Source organism: Macaca fascicularis, chromosome 1, assembly GCF_037993035.2.
Source record: "Macaca fascicularis isolate 582-1 chromosome 1, T2T-MFA8v1.1".
In the NCBI taxonomy this organism is placed as follows: Eukaryota; Metazoa; Chordata; class Mammalia; order Primates; family Cercopithecidae; genus Macaca; species Macaca fascicularis.
In genome coordinates, this window is record NC_088375.1 from 137,315,001 (window position 1) to 137,337,502 (window position 22,502).

General features: G+C 36.2%; 1 protein-coding gene across 12 annotated transcripts in view; it reads left to right on the forward strand.

Annotated features, from left to right (window-relative positions):
• Positions 1-21,999, forward strand: part of DPYD (dihydropyrimidine dehydrogenase) — an 863,430-nt gene extending 841,431 nt beyond the window's left edge. For 11 of the 12 annotated variants that reach the window (XM_065549305.2, XM_005542629.4, XM_065549291.2 and 8 more), the window contains 2 exons: positions 17,260-17,400; positions 20,561-21,999. In XM_065549305.2, the coding sequence (XP_065405377.1) occupies positions 17,260-17,400; positions 20,561-20,731 (312 nt within the window). In that variant the 3' untranslated portion in view covers positions 20,732-21,999. Of the gene's footprint in view, positions 1-17,259; positions 17,401-20,134 lie in introns of all 12 variants that reach the window. The other variant, XM_065549294.2, reaches the window with a different exon arrangement.
• The last annotated feature ends 503 nt before the right edge of the window (positions 22,000-22,502 follow it).

The following is a 22,502-nucleotide window of genomic DNA, read 5'->3' on the forward strand; positions in this document are numbered from 1 at the left end:
CCAAATCAACAGAATATACATTCTTCTCAGCACCACATCGTACTTACTCCAAAATCGACCACGTAATTGGAAGTAAAGCACTCCTCAGCAAATGTACAAGAACAGAAATTATAACAAACTGTCTCTCAGACCACAGTGCAATCAAACTAGAACTCAGGACTAAGAAACTCAATCAAAACCACTCAACTACATGGAAACTGAACAACCTGCTCCTGAATGACTACTGGGTACATAACGAAATGAAGGCAGAAATAAAGATGTTCTTTGAAACCAATGAGAACAAAGATACAACATACCAGAATCTCTGGGACACATTTAAAGCAGTGTGTAGAGGGAAATTTATAGCACTAAATGCCCACAAGAGAAAGCAGGAAAGATCTAAAATTGACACTCTAACATCGCAATTAAAAGAACTAGAGAAGCAAGAGCAAACACATTCGAAAGCTAGCAGAAGGCAAGAAATAACTAAGATCAGAGCAGAACTGAAGGAGATAGAGACACAAAAAACCCTCCAAAAAATCAATGAATCCAGGAGTTGGTTTTTTGAAAAGATCAACAAAATTGACAGACCACTAGCAAGACTAATACAGAAGAAAAGAGAGAAGAATCAAATCGACGCAATTAAAAATGATAAAGGGGATATCACCACCGACCCCACAGAAATACAAAGTACCATCAGAGAATACTATAAACACCTCTACGCAAATAAACTGGAAAATCTAGAAGAAATGGATAATTTCCTGGACACTTACACTCTTCCAAGACTAAACCAGGAAGAAGTTGAATCCCTGAATAGACCAATAGCAGGCTCTGAAATTGAGGCAATAATTAATAGCCTACCAACCAAAAAAAGTCCAGGACCAGATGGATTCACAGCTGAATTCTACCAGAGGTACAAGGAGGAGTTGGTACCATTCCTTCTGAAACGATTCCAATCAATAGAAAAAGAGGGAATCCTCCCTAACTCATTTTATGAGGCCAACATCATCCTGATACCAAAGCCAGGCAGAGACACAACAAAAAAAGAGAATTTTAGACCAATATCCCTGATGAACATCAATGCAAAAATCCTCAATAAAATACTGGCAAACCGGATTCAGCAACACATCAAAAAGCTTATCCACCATGATCAAGTGGGCTTCATCCCTGGGATGCAAGGCTGGTTCAACATTCGCAAATCAATAAACATAATCCAGCATATAAACAGAACCAAAGACAAGAATCACATGATTATCTCAATAGATGCAGAAAAGGCTTTTGACAAAATTCAACAGCCCTTCATGCTAAAAACGCTCAATAAATTTGGTATTGATGGAACGTACCTCAAAATAATAAGAGCTATTTATGACAAACCCACAGCCAATATCATACTGAATGGGCAAAAACTGGAAAAATTCCCTTTGAAAACTGGCACAAGACAGGGATGCCCTCTCTCACCACTCCTATTCAACATAGTGTTGGAAGTTCTGGCTAGGGCAATTAGGCAAGAGAAAGAAATCAAAGGTATTCAGTTAGGAAAAGAAGAAGTCAAATTGTCCCTCTTTGCAGATGACATGATTGTATATTTAGAAAATTCCATTGTCTCAGCCCAAAATCTCCTTAAGCTGATAAGCAACTTCAGCAAAGTCTCAGGATACAAAATTAATGTGCAAAAATCACAAGCATTCTTATACACCAGTAACAGACAAACAGAGAGCCAAATCAGGAATGAACTTCCATTCACAATTGCTTCAAAGAGAATCAAATACCTAGGAATCCAACTTACAAGGGATGTAAAGGACCTCTTCAAGGAGAACTACAAACCACCGCTCAGTGAAATCAAAGAGGACACAAACAAATGGAAGAACATGCCATGCTCATGGATAGGAAGAATCAATATCGTGAAAATGGCCATACTGCCCAAGGTAATTTATAGATTCAATGCCATCCCCATCAAGCTACCAATGAGTTTCTTCACAGAATTGGAAAAAACTGCTTTAAAGTTCATATGGAACCAAAAAAGAGCCCGCATCTCCAAGACAATCCTAAGTCAAAAGAACAAAGCTGGAGGCATCACGCTACCTGACTTCAAACTATACTACAAGGCTACAGTAACCAAAACAGCATGGTACTGGTACCAAAACAGAGATATAGACCAATGGAACAGAACAGAGTCCTCAGAAATAATACTACACATCTACAGCCATCTGATCTTTGACAAACCTGAGAGAAACAAGAAATGGGGAAAGGATTCCCTATTTAATAAATGGTGCTGGGAAAATTGGCTAGCCATAAGTAGAAAGCTGAAACTGGATCCTTTCCTTACTCCTTATACGAAAATTAATTCAAGATGGATTAGAGACTTAAATGTTAGACCTAATACCATAAAAATCCTAGAGGAAAACCTAGGTAGTACCATTCAGGACATAGGCATGGGCAAAGACTTCATGTCTAAAACACCAAAAGCAACGGCAGCAAAAGCCAAAATTGACAAATGGGATCTCATTAAACTAAAGAGCTTCTGCACAGCAAAAGAAACTACCATCAGAGTGAACAGGCAACCTACAGAATGGGAGAAAATTTTTGCAATCTACTCATCTGACAAAGGGCTAATATCCAGAACCTACAAAGAACTCAAACAAATTTACAAGAAAAAAACAAACAACCCCATCAAAAAGTGGGCAAAGGATATGAACAGACATTTCTCAAAAGGAGACATTCATACAGCCAACAGACACATGAAAAAATGCTCATCATCACTGGCCATCAGAGAAATGCAAATCAAAACCACAATGAGATACCATCTCACACCAGTTAGAATGGCAATCATTAAAAAGTCAGGAAACAACAGGTGCTGGAGAGGATGTGGAGAAATAGGAACACTTTTACACTGTTGGTGGGATTGTAAACTAGTTCAACCATTATGGAAAACAGTATGGCGATTCCTCAAGGATCTAGAACTAGATGTACCATATGACCCAGCCATCCCATTACTGGGTATATACCCAAAGGATTATAAATTATGCTGCTATAAAGACACATGCACACGTATGTTTATTGCAGCACTATTCACAATAGCAAAGACTTGGAATCAACCCAAATGTCCATCAGTGACAGATTGGATTAAGAAAATGTGGCACATATACACCATGGAATACTATGCAGCCATCAAAAAGGATGAGTTTGTGTCCTTTGTAGGGACATGGATGCAGCTGGAAACCATCATTCTTAGCAAACTATCACAAGAACAGAAAACCAAACACCGCATGTTCTCACTCATAGGTGGGAACTGAACAATGAGATCACTTGGACTCAGGAAGGGGAACATCACACACCGGGGCCTATCGTGGGGAGGGGGGCGGGGGGAGGGATGGCATTGGGAGTTATACCTGATGTAAATGACGAGTTGATGGGTGCAGCACACCAACATGGCACAAGTATACATATGTAACAAACCTGCACGTTATGCACATGTACCCTACAACTTAAAGTATAATAATAATAATTAAATTTTTAAAAAAAATCAAACTCAGAATTAAATAAACCAAAGAAATGTGAAGTCTTGGATGTAGATAAAGATTTCAGAAGTATCAAAGAGAGATAAGGCATCTTATTAAAAATAGTGCAAGCTTATGTTCCTCCCCTAAGGTTCTTTACTTTAGAGGTTATCCAGAGTGGAATGTCCTTGGTGTTACATGTTACACAAGCCTCAAGACATTGTAGATACCATCTTACCAGCATCTTAGACCTTATCAGTGTCAACATCTTAATGGGCAGCTGTGGTAGATTTTCTCAATGTCTGGTGGATTTTCCACTACCTTGGCCTTCTCCCCAGAATGTCCACACTCATTCCACCTCTTGTCATTTCTAGGTAGATGCTGTGCCCTGTCAAAAAACAAAATAGTGACTGATAGTGGTGAGGTTTTGGGGGAAGGGAGCATTTTCAGTTTTTATAAATGCAGATATCTCTTTGGAAAATTAGAGATTAAATTTGTTATAACAACTGTATTATAAATATAAAACTTTGTGTATATATATTTATATTTATATTCTATTATAAAACTGTGTATATGTGTGTATATATATACACATATGCACACACATATATGTACACATATACACACACACAGAAGTTTTAATTTGTGTAATCATCTCTAGCAAAGGCTGATTTTGTGATTTTTGCCCTTTCTTTATTTGCTTAGGTTAGCCTTTTCTACCTTGATAAGATTATATCAATGTTTACCCCATCTAGTTGTTTTAGGATTTTAATGTTTGTATTTTACTTGAATTTCTTTAAAATTGTTTTGCTCTAAAGTATCAGGTACAGTTATAACTTTATTTTTTTTCCAAATAGACAGTTGTTCCAAGACCTCAATATCTGCATTTTAAAGGGATCCCTTTCATCTCTCAAATTGTGATTCAGTGATAAAAATGTACCATAAATTGCATCATTTACTTTATATTCAAATTGTCAGCCTCTCAAAATGTTCTAAAACTTTTCAAGGGCAAATCAAAAATGAATTAGATAAGGTTCCAATAAAGATGGTCAATCTCTAGAAAAAAGTTTTATGCCATAAGTAATTATTTGTCCAATAATAAACAATTTTTAAATATTTATAAATGGAAACTTCTAATTAAATTCAAAATTCTGGGTTCTAAACTCCTTATTTAATTAATACCAAAACCTAAGATACCCCTTTTACACTTCTACGAAGCAAAATTCTTTCTTGTCCTGCAGTGTTGATCCTTTACTTTGAAATATGTGTAATATGATTCCTTTTTCCTTCTGATATTAACCTCATGGAAAAGGTAGGGGAAGGTGGGCCTTGAGAAAATCACTGAGTTCAGAGAGCAGCGTGTAGCCTCATGATGGAAACTGAGGAACAGGTTGGGGAAAGTAGAAAAGGATTGAAAGAACATGTTAGTGTCTGTATTCACCTCTCTGCTTCCTTCTCTTTGTAAAATCTTTCTCTATGATAAATCTAAACTTTTCCTACACAATGACTCAACTCTTCTCCATCCCAGACTTATTTTCTGTGCTTCAGACTTGTGTCGCTCTATCTTAGGGTCACCTCCACCTGCATCGTCTGAACAAAGAACCCAGTAGCCATCATATTTAGAACTAAACTGATTCCCATTCCTTCCAAGCCTGCTCTTCCTCCTGAGTCCTCTGTCTCAATGAACCCCATCTTACCTAACTCAAAAAGCTGCAGTTCAGCCTGGATGTCATCTTATTACTCATCCTATTCACAAGCTAGTCAGCAATGACTATTGTTCTTATCTCTTACATCTCCCTCCTCTTACATTCTTTACATACTGCTGAGGCCTCAGTGTGTTGCTTACGTATTCTTTCCTGGAACTCTAAAACATTCTATTAACTGTCCTGCTTTCTTTTGTCCTCCTTATCTAATCCATTCTCCAACTATTATGAAGGACTCTTTTAAAAATGCAGGTCTGTTTGTTTTAGCCCTTGCTTAAAATTCTCCCATCATAACCATAGTCCTAAGGTAAGCTCCTTAGCATAACTTTCAGACCAATCACATTTTAGCTTTTCCTGTCCCAAGAAGCAACTTCAATGGAATGATGAAAAGTAGAATCCAGGAGGTGATAATTTGAGGAATGAATGAAGACTGAGACAGTAACAACAAAGTGTGCAGAATACACTTTTGGTAACTTGAGAAAGGTCAGTAAGAAAGGGATAAGAAGAGGAATGGAATAGAGGAAAAGACTGTTTTGTTTATATGAGAATGATCCAGGCTTGCATATGCTTTCATATGTTTGGAAGAGAGTAGCTGAAGCTGCCAGAAAGGGCATGATTAAGGAAACTACATCTTTGGCAAGCAGAGAGGGAAAGGAGTCTAAACAATATATTAAGATATCTTGCATAAGAGGAGATACGTGTCATAAAGCTGAATTTGGACTTCCCAGTGTCATTTTAGCAAGCAGACATATTTAAAGAAAGTGACCATAAAAATGTCTTCAGAAACTATTGCCCTCATTGAAATACAAAGCAAAGTTTGTAAAATTTTAGCAGATTATATTTATGGTGAAGGAATTTCCTGAATTAGGCATGGGACTACTCTGTCACACTGCCTAGGTTCAAACTATGGCATTGCCATTTCATAGCTGTGTGAACTTGCCTCAGCTAACTAATCTGTGAAATGGAAATAATAAAAGTATCTGCCTCATAGAGTTATAAATTAGATGATGTGTGAAGTGCTTTTAGCATGGTGCCTGCACCAAATATGTCCTAAATAAATGTTACTATTAGCTATAATATTTGAAATGAATAGGTTGAAAGAAATCCATGTTAAGATGACTATTCATTTCCATTTTGTCCAATAAAATGAACTGAAGAATGAAAATAGAAATACATAAAGCTCTGGAGGCCAACGAAGTTGGAAGGTTTGAAGAAGCTTATATATTTTTTAGGAAATCTTTATTGCATACCTGCCATGAGATAAGCAATGCACCAGGAATTGAGCATCTGCAGGGCAATAAATAAAACATACACAACTTCTGTCCTCATAAAACATACAGAATATAGAGAGATAGATATTAAAGAATCACACTAACAAGATAAAATTATTTTTTTATATGAGCTACATAGAAATGATGCAAGATATATAGAATCTGTTTTCATAGTGAGACCTAATTTAGATTGAAGGGGCCAATGAAAGCCTCCTTGAGGAAGTGACATTTAAGGAGCCCTACAGACTAGGTAGAGATTAGAAGGAAATGGGGAACTGAGAGTATTTCAGATATGCCATAATGGGGTCATGGATTTGGTAATTGGCCATGGTAATGGAAACAGAGATGAAATTAATAAAGTGTTATTAATTCTTCCTCCAAGAGTCAGTGATTCTCATTATATTAGGCATAGGTATAGTAAACAGCTGATAATAAGAGGACTAAGATGTCCAGCTTTTTTATAGTTCTGCTGAGATAAGAAAAATAAAAGATAATGAGTTAGGGTTTGATGTTAGTGTTTTAGGTTGAGGGGGTTTTGGGGTGTAGCATGAAAAACTTAGATTTGAGTGTATTGAAATTGATAAACTCAAAGGAATTATGGGCCTATGCTGGAGGATATAAAGGAGAAAGAACTGACATTTCCAACGCCCACTGTGTTCCAGACCCAAGATAGAAACTACACATGTATTTTCTTATTTCTTACTTAACCTAATACTCTGTGAAGGAGTAGGGAGTTCTGGAGGAACAAATCTGAAGAAGCGATCAAAGAAAGAGAAGGATAACCAAAATAAAATGATAGTGTAGAAGAAATCCAAAAAGGAAGTCTTAAGAATAGGAAAGTGGTCCACAAGATCAGAAAGCACTGATTGTTTTACCAATACTTTGTGTTGTTTCATTTTGTCTCACATATGCAATCAATGAAATTCCACCTCTAGTTGGCAACGGTAGTCAAATTCATGCATGTATGTTTCTTCATTTATCCAATAATCTTTAATGTGCAACCACTATGTTCCAGTACTGTAACAGTCACTGGCACAATCCAGTAGTGAAAATCCCAGCTCTCATGCAGCTCACAATTTAGGAGGGAGGAACAGACAATGACAAATAAACAAATGAATACATAATATGTCAGATGGTGACAAGTGTAATGGAGAAAATAGAACAAGCTTAGGAGAATACAAATTACTAGAGAGACTGGCCAGGGAACACCTGCCTATTTAATGGCATATGGACAAACACCTAAAAAAAGTGAGGGAATGAATGATGTGGGTATCCGGGGGGAAAACATTCCATTCAGAATGAACAGAAAGTGCAAAGACCCTGAAATAGCAAAGTCCTTGGCAGGAAACCAGTAAGGCTTTTAGAAAGGAAGACTGATATGATCTGGCTTATTTTTGCAAAGGATCTTTCTGGCTGCAGTGTTGATACAGTATGCTAGAGGGACAAGGGCAGAAACAAGCAGACCAGTTAGAAGCTATTGTAACAATCCAGGCAAGGGACTGACAGGAGGGAAAATATATACTGGATAATGTCAGAAGGCCTCAACTCCATTGTTTTAAATGAAAAGATGTGTGTGAAAGTATTATACACAGCACAGCTCTATTCAAATGCTAGGAGCCACAGTTATTGTCATTTTTATACAAGTCCTTGCCCTTTTGCCCATTATTTCAGACCCCATCTGGATGATGTGGCTGTGTGGTTTTTCAGTTCACGTTGATATTAACGGCCACATTCCCTTTAAGAGTCATTTTCTGTCTGCACATGCATCAGACATTGCTTCTTGTCCTTTTATTGTGGTGGTTGTTGCTGTTTTTTAGCACACACCCAGGCACGCCATGTAATTGCTGCTACACGATTACTTCAGTGTTTCCCCTAGAGTGTTTCTTCTTTCTTGACATACCATTTTTCCTACTTCCCTTTTTCCTGGAGGACCTGGGTTATCTGTTTTCATGCTTTATATTTTCTCTGTCCACCCATCTGTTTATTTTAGCTTGTTTCTTCCCTCCTCTCTGCTGGCCTCTTTATAGATTCCTCTGTTCGATAGTTTAAACTCCATGACACTGCTTTGTTTATCCTCTCAGCTTCCGCAGTACATTATTCCCCATCTGCTGTAGAAAGAACCCCAGTGTCCCACAAAGTTAGCTAAGCCCCTCTTGTCTGAACAAGTTTTTCAGTCGTGCATTCAAGTTTCTAATCTACCCCGTCTTCCCTGGTTAGGAATGCAACAATAATATTTCTAAGCAAGCTATGCTCAGTAGATCTCATCTTTTGTTCTTTTTTCTTTTCAAATGCCTGTTCTGACTTAACGTTCTGTTTCTTCAGAGGTAGGCAGTTTCACTATCAGTCCATTGCAAGTATGTGTTTAGTATTTGCTATGTGACCAGCAATGTGCTAAGGACTGCAGGAGATTCAAAAAACAGACACTGCATGGTCCAAGGCTCAGGGATGTTTGCAATTTCGATGGAGATGTAGTGCTAACATATATTTATTATGCACTTGCTGCAATCCAGAAATTGTGCTAGAAACTAGGAATACAACGTGAATTTTAAAAAGAAAGACGTCTATCCTTATGGAGCTCATAGTCTAGCAAGGGAGAAAGACACATGTTAAAAAAATTATTTACAGTTCAATCAAATATGTACAAAATGCTCTGGGAAAACAGAGGAGTGAAAGGGATTAGTTCTGCCTCGGGTAATTATGGAAAGCTTCACAGAGATGGTGATATTTAAAGTGGAGTTTAATAAATTAGTGTTAATTAAGCAGAGAATTAATAATAAAAGCTAATATTTATTGAGTACTTATGAGGTTTCAAGCATTGCTACGTGCTTGCGAATTAGCTCATTTAATCCTCACAATAACCCTCTGCTATTATGGAGTAAGCAGTTGATAAACAGAGAGGTTAAATAACTTTCCTAAGGTCACACAGCTAGGAAGATATCAAAGCCAAGATTTGATTCAAAAGGGTAGCTCTAAAACGTGGGCCTTAAGCACTGTCCTCTGCTGTCTCTCATGAAAAATAGAAATAAAAAAGAAAAGGAAGGTGGCATTTCAAGCAAATCAGTATGTTTGCAAAGCACAGTATTCAAACATACTTGTAATAACTGACAGCCATGGGACCTTAAATCCAATACACAATCCTTGGATCAAGCAGATAGTGACATCAAAATGGTAAACTCATTCTTTTGTTCAATTGGAATTCATAGAAAGCACAGAACTGAGAAGCAGTAATGAGGAAAATACCTGGGTTTTATAAATCAGTATTAATAACATAATATAAAAAGCAATGGGGTCAACTGATTAAACTGCTATGAATTTCATCTGAACATCAAGCGTGGTTATGCCCAGTGTTATCCAGGGACTAGAGGGTCCTTGAGAACCAGAAATCTTTGCTAGACAATGTACATCCTGATTCTCCTAGCCCCTTGAAAGGAAAAAGGGAAAAAAAAATGGCCTCAGAGGCCCTCCATCCTACCCCTGGGAATGATCTGGGACCGCGGGGACAGCCTGGCATCTGCATGATTCCCTTTTTATCAACACCATATCTTCATTTCCAATTCATGATAGCATAGCATTTACCATGCATATTGCCATATTATGAAGCTACCAATTCCATAAAGGAAGCAGAAAGAAAAAGATTCTGAGGAAGAAGAGGGTATCAAAAGTACTGGAAGGCTGATGGGGAAGAATGAGATAAAAGAAGAAAAAGAAACCTGGCCTCCTGCAATGAGTATAAAGATTTCCTTCTAAAAGATGAAGAAGGACCTTCTGAAGAAGCTCCTGACATATTCTACAGGTTCACCTGTGCTAGAGAAAAGAAAACACACAATGCCTCCTACAGGAGGCAGTTTCGATTCCTCGCCGAGAGAACTGAAGTGACAGTGTGCACATTTGGCCCAGTTAAATGAGAAACGTGCTTTATTCCCAGGCAGCATATAACAGAGACTTGAGAGTCTGCCAAGACTTATAAAGTCCCCGAATGCTTTCCACTTCTGTTGATATATATGAGAATGAATTCTCATTCTCTTTATGAAGCCAGGAATGTATCTCTAACGTCTTTGAATTTCTGGGTAGGAAAATGAATGGTTTAGGGGCACTAGTGATGTTTTCATGTCTTCTTCCTGCTGCTTCTAGTAAGAGATGGACTGCATCTCATAAGACTGGCAAGACAGTGTTGGCAGGACACCAGTCAGCCTGATCGAGTGCTTTATTATTTCAATTGAATTGTGAAAGGAAGGAGAAGAGTACCCAGATAAAACTGTAAGACCGTATTAGATACTATGGAGCATAAACAGGAGGGAACAGAAAGAAAAATAGTGGAGGACTTGCCCAGCAATTTCCAAAAGGTACCAGAGAAATGGGCAGGGAACAACGTTAATATTCTCAATTGTCCCCTGTACCAACAAATAGCAGATGAAAATTATCAAACTGAACTTTAAAAACTGAAGAGAATTTGGTAAAATAATCCCTTAAGTCTTATGGGGATTTGTAGAAATGTGATTCCTGACCAGATTATGGCATGGAAAGGTGTATCTTGTTTGGAATAAATAGGTCTGATGGAAGGGTTGGGGGAGAAGCAGTATCTATCAAAAAAGTATACATACGCATGGAAATTCACAAACCTGAGGGTGGAGTATGGAGGAAGCAGCTGCAGGAGAGTGAAATGAAAGAAAAACAGAAATGTTACCCTGGGACTGCATCAGAGCCCTTGTAACCAGATGGTTAATAGGGACAGGCAAGACAGAGGAGCGATGAAAGCCTTTGCAAACTTCAGATGGAAATCCCACTCCACTGAAGGCAAAACATCGGAAAAATTATTGAATTGCCTTGTTGGAAATTTAATCTCACAAAAGAGAGAGAAGCAATGAGGGGACTTGCTGCTTTGGCTTATTTCTGGCTGAAAATGTCTGTTTGAGGAAAATGGCAGCTAAAGTAATCTTCAAGGAAAGTAACCATTCCACGTTAACTTAGAGTTTATTAGGCCAATGAAAGGAAGTCTGAGCTTAGAAATGCAAGTATCCCACCTTTAGTAAACCTAATTTCAGGAAGTTCAGAGAAAACAATAGATATTATCTTATAGTCAGCAACTGTAACCTGAAGATGGATCAGGAAAAATGAGAAGCTGGCAAGTACAGATTTGATGACATGATCACTACGTTTTCTAAGAAGTGAAAAAAAGGTTATGCATTTAGATAACTCAGTGTTTGGTGCTCATATGAGAAAAGACAGATCATATTACCAATGATGAAAATAAAAGGGTGGCATCAGGATTTAAAGATGGGTCAGAAGTGCTAAAGCCTCAAATGATCTGAGTTTGGAGAAAATATTAGGAAAAACAGAGATATATTTTGTCTATTAATACTCACTAGTTAGAGCAGGTGGTGCACTGTTAAATTATAATTAGAGAGAACTGTTTCACTCCTGTTATCTTTCTAGAATCCCGTAAACAATGTTATCAGAACTGAAAAGAGTAAATATATTTGAGAATTAAAACCTAAGATACCTAAGGATATTGTAAAAACACACTTACCTTCATTAAATGAATTTAAATCCAAAGTGTCTTGCAAGACATTACTACTTTAAAGCCTGAGCTCATCCCAGATAGAAAAAATACAGTGATCAGGGCCACAGATATGTACTGAACCAACTTTGCTCCCAGCCAGTCCTTACCCATCTGACTCTCTCACGAATAATCTCCCTCTCACCCAACCCTCTCTCACTACTTTAGTTCCAGGAGTCTCACTTGCTTCTATTCCATCTCTTGATTTACTTGCTTCTCTCACCCTTACTGGCCAATCTACTACTTCATTTTCTGGATCATACTTTGTCTCTGCCCTCTGTTCTCAGCATATTCAAGCTGAGTCCTTAGTTATTAGAGTTCTACCAAATTTAAACTCAAGATGTCTTTTTCTTACTCTACAGTACCTGTCTCTGCCTTCTGCTCAGAGGGCAGATGTAGAATATCCACAATAAAGTGCCTGCTATATTTTAATTGCTTTTGTAAGAGATCACTATACTACACTGATGAAAAAGAAATGTTGCTCCAGGTTCTTTACCAAAGAAAAAGGTGGATATGGTAGGGGTAGTAGGGAAAAGATGGAAACAAACCAGAAAGGTTGAGATTTAACGGCAAAGGAATCCTACAAAGGTCATTCAGCTTTTGATTTGGGATCATTAGTAAAGGAAGAAGTTAAAAATCAGCATAAATTCAGTAAGAGCAAACTAAATTATCTCATTTTTCTATTTTGAAAGATTTATTAGGCAAGAAGTGAATATACCATAAAAAGATACGACATTGGTAATGGTACAGATAAGGAAATAGTTAAATGATTAAATAGCTACATCCAAATAATGTAAATATTGAATGTTTTCAATATTTAGAAGTCATAATGACTGCCCACAGCATGCTGTCCTGGGTCCTGATTTTTGAAGGACACTTATTTGCAGAAATTGTGCAAAGTGCAGATGGTCCTGACTTACAATGGTTTTTCTTTTTTTTTTTTTTTTTTTGACTTTACAATGGTTCATCTTATGAACTTACAATGGTTCATCTTATGATTTTTTTTTTTTTTTTTTTTTTTTACTTTACGATAGTGTGACTTACAATGGTTCATCTTATGACTTTTTTTTACTTTAAGATACGGCGAGAGCCATAGGCATGCAATAGAAAGTGATATGATACGTGCTAATCAAATATGAAGACTTGAAGCTAGAAAGAACAGCTGACATGCCAGATAATCACAATTTGAAAATAATTCCATCAGCTATTAAAAATAGGCCAAAACTAATAAATTAATATTAGTCATAATAAATTCAGAATGAAACATCAGGGATGGAATCAGGGCTGTCTACTTCCTCACTCTTTGGCCTTAAACTTTTATATCAAACAGAAACATTGACTAGTCTATTAAAAAAAAAAAGAAAGAAAACTTGGCTGGGTGCTGTCTGTGGCTCATGCCTGTAATCCCAGCACTTTGGGAGGCCAAGGCGGATGGACACAAGGTCAGGAGCTTGAGACCAGCCTGGCCAATATGGTGAAACCCGGCTCTACTAAAAATAAAAATTAGCCGGGTGTGGTGGCCTGCGCCTGTAGCCCCAACTACTTGGGAGGCTGAGGGAGGAGAATCGCTTGAACTCAGGAGGTGGAGCTTGCAGTGAGCCAAGATCACACCACTGCACTCCAGTCTGGGCAACAGAGCGAGACTCCGTCTCAAAAAAAACAAAACAACAACTTTTAATTATTTCAAACAAGTAATAAATTGATAATAATGTGATCTTGGAATTCTGTAGTACTTTGCAACGTCAGTTCCTTGAACACCTAGATTAAAATTAAATGTTATCATCTATAATTTAAAAGATTTAACATAGCTTTCTCCACATACATATCTACATATAAACATTTCCACTAATCCAGGATGGCTACAACATACTGCTAAACCTTTGTACATCCAAATGGATGTAATCATGAATTGGAATGATAAATATGGGTTCCCTGATCTCCACAAATGGGTGTCCAAGAGGGACTGGAGACTACCCATACGTGATTTACTGATTTTATGCATGTTTCAGCCAACTCCAGATTCCAAGATGTCTACTCAAGGGTGTTTATAAGCTGGTAGTACTACCTGGAGGCTTTGGGATTAAAACAAATGTCCACATTCTTAGCCACCTAGAATAATTTTTTTTTTTGCTACTCTTTCCCAAAATGATTTAAAATAGTTGTCACTATTTTGTGCTCTTCCAGATGAAGAAATAAATATAATTTTCTTAAAAAATTGCAATTAATAAGGGATGAATTGTTAACACCATGTGCTAATAACTTCTGGAGGCTCCACAATGGTTTGACATTAAACAATGATGTTTTAATAAATGACAAAAGCATATCTCCGATATAGAGGAAAAGGCATATTTAATGTACACAGAATGTGGACTTGCTCCACATAAAATTTCTAAAGTGTATACAGTGTTTCTTTTGAAGAAGGCTTATACACTTGTTGACTGCCTAGGGAGTTTCTTGTACAATCGTCTTTTGAATACTTATTGATGATTTTAGTCATCATGATCTGATTCAGTGAAACAATTCTTTAGGTTGATTTATTTACTAGGTTTAAAAAATTATTTTCGATCACATATAAATGGCCTTTTACAGCCAGACAGTGACCTCTTGAATTTATTATTTTAAAATAGTATGGGGAAATATTACACATATCCAGATACTTTGACTATGATTATTTTGTATTTAAAATACTCATATCAATAAAAATGTTCAGTAAAGTAGCTATTACTTCATCCCACTATGTACCTACTACCATATTATATGTTTAGTGTATAGATACATAAAATTTGTATTTATTTTACAAATATTTGAGTACCCGTTGTGTTTCAGTGATCTCCAGAAACACGATACACCACATGAGATACAAAGATGAATAAAACCTACTAAGAGACCACAACATAGGAGGCTAAATGTAGAAAATATCCATAACATGCATTAGAATTTGCTAAATAGAGACTAACAAATGAGTCAGCATAGCAGAGTGCTGATGATCATGGTATTTAAAGTCAGGCAACACTGGTTCTGAATCCCTGCTTCATCATTTACTTAATTATATACTTTAAATCTCAGTCACATCATCAACTATTAAATGCATGAGGTTTAAGTGAGAAAATGTGTAAAAAATATGGCACTGGCCTGAAATATATTAAGGACTCAAAAGTTATCTGCTGTCATTAGTTCCACATAATAGATATAATACCATAGGCCATCAAAAAAAATTTTTAAGAAAGAGGATGTGGAGGAGAGAGGGCAAGGAAGGGAGGAAAAGGGGAATAGGTGAGAAAGAAGAGAGAGAAAGAGGAAGAAAGAGAGATCACATCCTCACATTTGGTTAGGAAAGAAGGAAGGATTAAGGAAATCATCATGAAGTAGTGGCATTTGAGATGTCTTTGAGGGATGCTTAGGATTTTGCAAAGTGGAGTTAGGAATGAAAGGTATTTTAGACAGGGGACTTAACCTAATGTTCGACCTCAGATGGGTCAGTTGAAAAGTGTGTCCTCCAGTGTAGCTGAAGTGCATGGTGTTTGAAACTGAGAAATAAGACAGAAAAAGACATGTTTGCAGAAAGTCTTAAATGCCAGTGTGGTAAGCCTGTGCCTAATTCAACAGATTTTTGAATAAGGTAGTAAGAAATTTAGTCTGTGTCTTACATTCTAGATTAAGGTGGCGGCATTGCACAGGGTAGAATGGGAAAGGAAGAATGTGAGGATGAAACTTATCAAGTAGTCTCTTACAATTGCATCAAAAATAATGAGAAATTCATTAATAACGTTTAAAGATGGCAGTAAACATGGAAAGGATTCAAAAGACATTGCACATCCAGAACCTGGACTTGATGACAAATAGGAGATACTGGAGCAAGTTGTGTAGTGAAATTCCAAGACTCCATGATTGGAAAAATCCTAACACTATTCACAAAACTAAAGAAATACAAAGGAAGACCCAGTTCATGTTGTTGATGATAAGTTCAGTGAGTAGGGAATTTGAAGTACCAATCTCTAATGACAATGCTCATTATGCAGCTGATAAATGTAGATCTTGAGTTTATGGAAGCATTTCAAAATGGAGATATTGATTTGGATATCAAGTGCCCACCTACAAACAGACTGCAGTGTAGTTGAAATAATGACTTCAACACATTATAAAGAAAATAGGGAAGACAATATTGGAAGTTTTCCAGCATCTTATCACTTGAGAGATACACAAAGGAACTGTATAAAAATGTAAACTTTGTCTCAGTTTGAAATTCCATTATAATGAGTATATTGTAATTTAGAGATCAAATAGAAAAAAAAAGTAAAGAAGAGTAAGCAAGATTATAAAAAGAAGGGCAGAAAATGCAATGCCAAAGAGAATATGGAAAGATGATTTTAAGTAAGAGTCAAACCTCCTTGAACATGGACCTTGAATTCAAAGAAGATTCTCATGTTAATAGTTAAAAACAAAAGCAAAAATCTTGACAGCATGCTAATTTGACATTGCTACGTTCTTTTGTTTTGTTTTATGAAGCAAAGTGTTTCTTATCGTTGATGAAACATATTCTGTGCTTAACATATTAAGCACACTCCCAATTAGTATGAAGAACAAAGCAATGTGTAACCACATGAAAGATCTTCAATGGTGAATGAAGAAAATTCCAGTTCTTTAAAAGTAAAAGAGCATCTGACTTAACTATTGGATCAACCTAATCAATTAACATAAATTAGAATTTTTAAATAGTGTTATATACTCTTCAAGACATGACAGGTGAGTATTCTATCAAAGCACTTTTTAAATTAAAATCTAAAATCCACATACAGTGAAATAAATGCATAACATTCACACTCGTATTCCCTTCATTATAAGCAGTCTAATTTTCTAGCATAGTGTATTACCCTTTGTCACTTTGCATTACTTTTTAGTCCTTCAAGGTCCAAGAATGAAAAAAAGTAAGCCATAACAACTCAAACAGGTGTCATTTATTCTTTCTGTCCACAGAAATGCTGTTTTCAATTATCCAGTCAAAAACCTATTGAATGCAGTTAATTAGGTCTCGTATTTCTAAGCTAGGCATGCATATTGCCCATCTTTCAGAATACAAACATCTAAGCTATAATTATCATAAAAAGCTTATCTATGAGAATTATGCTATCCAAAGTCTCCCAAGTTAATATAATGCAACATTGTATAAAAACAGGAAAATGCTGAGTGATATTAATTATTACATGAAAATGTTTTAAAATGAGCTTGCTAAGTAATTCAGTGGCTATTTTTAGGATGTAATAGGAAAAGCACTGCAGTACCTTGGAACATTTGGTGAATTGAGCAACGTAGAGCAAGTTGTGGCTATGATCGATGAAGAAATGTGTATTAACTGTGGTAAATGCTACATGACCTGTAATGATTCGGGCTACCAGGTAAGAATCCTGCTGGAATTAGCATGCTATGAGACATGTTTCTTCCGGTTTTTGTGGCAGAAAGCATTTTCTGTTGCTAAGTGTGAAATTTAAACCGGTGGTGCCAAATATTGCTCTTCTGCAACAGTACGTCTTTCTGTCCTGTCACCCTTGTACTATGGTCTTTTTTTAAAAGGAAAGTTGTAATTTTTACTAACTATGCCAGCATTTAATGCACAGAATTATTTTTATATCATTTCATCACCCACAACATTAGAGAGAAAAATCCAACTGAAAAGAGAAATGCACACAAAATTATGAATACTAGGAAAGCATTATGCTTTAACACAGAAGAAAGGGAAAAGAATGACCATTTATGGCCATTACTCTGAAAGGCTATGATTCCTTTTGCCAAAAGAGAGTTCTCTTCCATTCAGTATTGATTAGGCTTTTACTACAGTCAGAAAGAAGCACGTTCCCACCAACTAGTTGTGTAAGTTGGTCCCAGGAATTCCTGTGAAGCTAGAAAAGCCAAGGAGATGTATTCTTCCCTCATGAAGAGAGCCATAGCTACTTTCCAGCTCCTCAGTCCTCAGCAGAGCGTCTACCATGGAGGGGAAAAAAACAAGAAAAGAAAAGAAATTGGGGATTTGACTCCTTCTAGTGGGTTATTCTCTTGAAAACACATTCTGTGAATTTCTCTTTGACTTATAATTTGCTTCTTCATTTACTTCCTATATATTTATAACCTGCTGGTTTTTAAAGAGTTTGGCACAACTATGACTTTTAACTAGTTGAATTTTAGAAATGGATGAAAAACATGATCATAACAATGCTTTTAAACATAAGTTTCTTCTCAAAACCCTGACTTATTGTGAAAGTAAAAGAATTTCTTATGATGAAGAGTTTGGAGAAAGACAATTTTAAAGTTTTGGAAAACTACTAAACTGTTCAAAGTTGCTAAAAACTATACAATATTATTTTCATTGTATTTTTCAAGCTATAAGTAAAAACAGATCTTTTTAAGAAATGATCAATGGAATGTTCTAAATTCATAATGAAATGTCCCCATTTTAAAAAAGAGAAGTTTATGTACCTTATTCAACTGAGGGGCAGATCCCATACTGCTCATGGTGGTATTTTGCATATTCTTATGACAGACATATTTTAATTTTTAAAAAACTATTAATTTTTCTTCCTAGTTTCCCAGTTCTGCACCAAATTTTTACTCAATTCATCACTTTTTTTCTAGCTAACAGGTGTCTTAACAGTTGTTTTGAAAGTGCTAACCATATCACATTTACTTTCATGTCATCTTTCTAATTAACCAATCAGAGATCAATCAGAAAGTCCTATAACTGTCATAGCATCAGCTCTCTAATGTCTTAAATCTTAGAACTTATGGCTCCCACTGTGGAATTCTAGACTTGGTACAACTTTAGTAAAAACCTTCTTAGTAATAAGAAAGAAAATCACAATTATGGATGTTAAAAGACTTAGAAAGTTCTTTGATTCTTCTGTCTCAGAAGATAAAAATAGAAAACCAAAATTTTTAATTGAACATAAAGTTTTATATGTTTGCAGATTTTCAAACTGTATTTCTAAGCATTAGTCTTAATTTTTATCAGTTACTTCATTGAGTTTCCATTTATATGAAAGAGTACTCATCCAAACAGTACCTTAAAATGTTGTTTTACAAAACATAACACCAATTTGTGTGGACAAATATTCTTATGACTTGCTATAGCTATAGTTCTTATTGAAATATATGTTTATTTCCTTAAAGATCAGACTTTTAAAAAATATTAAGCAACTATCATGATTTACTGTGAAAATATTATTTTCATTTATGTGTGCATAAAAGAGGAAAAAATATAGTTGCATGTAGCTTCATTTGGAGGAGGGAATTTTTTAAACAACTATATATATATTATATATATATATACACACACATACATATATAATTGAATTACAACATTAGAGAATGAGACAGGAAAAAAAATCAGAATAATGCAATTACTTGAAAATGTAAGATTTGTAGACCTGGCCTCAAGGGGTACCTTGGGGGTGGAGAGACACTTAATGTCCCTTATAATTTCCTCAGCCCCAACTTAGTCACTTCAAAGTAGTACACAGTCTGAGTAAAACTCTTGTTGTTTTTTTTTTTTTTTTTTGGCAAGTGAGACTGCCGGGCAAGTTTCCTAAATCCCCTCCAACACCATGATCCACCCCTACATGGCTGCCCTGAAATCTGTCCTAGATAGAAATTCTGTAACTTCCGCTGAGGTCTTACATGTCGTTTTTCACTATTGAAATGTGTCTCTTTAATGGGAAAATAATCATCATATCTTTTTTTTAAAAAATCTCAATCCTGAATTTCACACTAGGTATTTTTAATTGCTTATTCTACATTGCTTCATGGAAAGAAAGAGAGAGGAAGGAAGTGAGGAAGAGAGGGAGGGAATAGAGGAAGACGGGGGAAGGAATATTGTAAAATTTCTCAAAATCCTAAGCCGTTTCAGAGCTGGAGGCCTGGCTGTGGTAATCTGGGCTCAGTAGTGTCAGGGCCAGGACTGGACTCCAGTTTTCCTGGCTCTCCATTCAGTGCTTTTTCCCCTTCGTGGTGGACAATGACTAGTCAGCTTGGAAATCTTCAAAACTCAAAGCTGACTGTTAAGCTAATTTTTTTCTGCTGCTTTCTTCTAAGAACTACATGCATTATTTGAAATCCAAACAAATGTATTCATTGCCTCAGAATCTGACAGTAACACTTTTCCGCTGTCAAGAACAAAGAGTGTGAAGAGGAAGAGGAGGACGTGTGAAAGTCCCCCAAAATCCACAGGTAGAAGACGCCCCATCCTGGTAGAACTGGAAAGACCCGAACGTTGCACAGAACAAAGAAAACTAGAGAGTGACTATGTTATGACATATTTTCCTCACACAATGAAGAAAAATACCCCTAAGGAATTTTAAACATTGCGTTTTTAATTGAAAAGGATTTCTTTTCTGGCTCTTTTTTTGCTCCTCTGTCAGCTCAACTGTTGCTATAGTTGCACCACAGAGCTGGACGTCGTTGTCTCAGTGCAGCTCCACTGCGGCAGAGAAAAATGTTGATGCTAAAATGGGGACATTCTTGACCTTTGTGGTCAGTGACATCAATACCCTCTACTTCTGTTTGCAGGCTATACGGTTTGATCCAGAAACCCACCTGCCCACCATTACTGACACTTGTACAGGCTGTACTCTGTGTCTCAGTGTCTGCCCTATTGTCGACTGCATCAAAATGGTTTCCAGGACAACACCTTATGAACCAAAGAGAGGCGTACCCTTATCTGTGGATCCGGTGTGTTAAGGTGATTTGTGAAACAGTTGCCGTGAACTTCCATGTCACCTACATACGCTGATCTTTTAAAATCATGATCCTTGTGTTCAGCTCTTTCCAAATTAAAACAAATATATATTTTCTAAATAAAAATATGTAATTTCAAAATACATCTGTAAGTGTAAGAAATGTCTCATGTCAATGACCATTCAATTAATGGTCATAAAATAGAATAATTCTTTTCTGAGGCTAGTATTTAAATAACTGTGGCAGTTAATTGGATGTTCACCGCCAGTTGTCTTATGTGAAAAATTAACTTTTTTGTGGCAATTAGTGTGACAATTTCCAAATTGCCCTATGCTGTGCTCCATGTTTGACTTCTAATTGTAAATGAAATTAAGCATTTTGAAACAAAGTACACTTTAGCATACAAGAAAATCTATCCAAGGAAACATTTTATCATTAAAAATTACCTTTAATTTTAATGCTGTTTCTAGGAAAATGTTATTAGCTCCATAAAGTACAAAGGAAGAAAGTCAAAAAATTATTTGCTATGACAGGAAAAGAAAGCCTCAGATTGGGTTTGTAGAACTTTATTAAGTAAAATCTCCTTCGCTGAAATTGCTTCTTTTTGGTGTTGGATAGAGGATGGTGAGAATATTCACTAACTAAATACCATTCACTACTCATGCGTGAGATGGGTGTCCAAACTCATCCTCTTTCAATGGCATTTCTCTTTAAACTATGTTCCTAACAAAATGAGATTATAGGATAGAGCCTGGTGAAAGCCACTCTTTTGCTGTGCGCACACCTGCCCTGACTGGTTTTAATAGTCACCTTCATGATTATAGCGACTAATGTTTGAACAAAGCCCAAAGTATGCAATGCTGAATCATGTGCTTCATTATTCAAGAATGAAAAATATAATATTGGTAATATATATTAAATGTGCCAAATCAGTTTGACTACTCTCTATTTTAGTGTTTATGTTTAATTTCAAAAGTAATGGAATAAAAAAGAAATATATTTTCTGTTATTATTAGATAGCATTTTTGTATTTCTCTATTTTCGTAATCAGTAAATAGTGTCATATAAATTCATTTGTCTCCTCTTCATGGCATACTTCAATATGAATCTATAAGTAGTAAATCAGAAAGCAACAATCTATGGCTTATTTCTATGACAAATTCAAGAGCTGGAAAAATAAATGTTTGATTATGCACTTTTAGAGATGCATAGTTGCCACAAAACCTGTGGGATTGAATAATGTCAAATAAAATATCATAAAGCATTTTAAACATGGTCTTTTGCTGCCTCTTTTGCAAATGCAATTTCATATAAACCATTTTGATTTTGAAATAGAGCAGTTTTGGGTTAGTCCTATAGAGCATTCCATCCAAATATAAAACCCATGATAGTTTAAGTAAAATGAGGGTGAAGGCAGTGTAATTACTCAAATGTTTCACTTCCTGTCCTTCTTACCCAGCTTTACCTACTGAATTAGATTTTACTCTGCCAAAAGGCATCTTTTACTGGGAACAGGCCAGGATTCTTGCAATGGCCCATGGGCAGGGACAAATGGAAAGTGGAAGCCTGTCTGCCTGCCTGAAAGTGCCAGTCTCACTATAGGAAGTACACATCTCACTTAATATTACTGCTTAGATAGTTATGTGATATTATTGACTCATATAAACTGACTCTCTTTGCATTCTTGTCATGGTGGGGGATTTTAACTTTTGGAGTTGGCAACACTTAGAAAACAGTTCCAGTAATCTAGAAAAGAGATTTACCAGGGGTACGT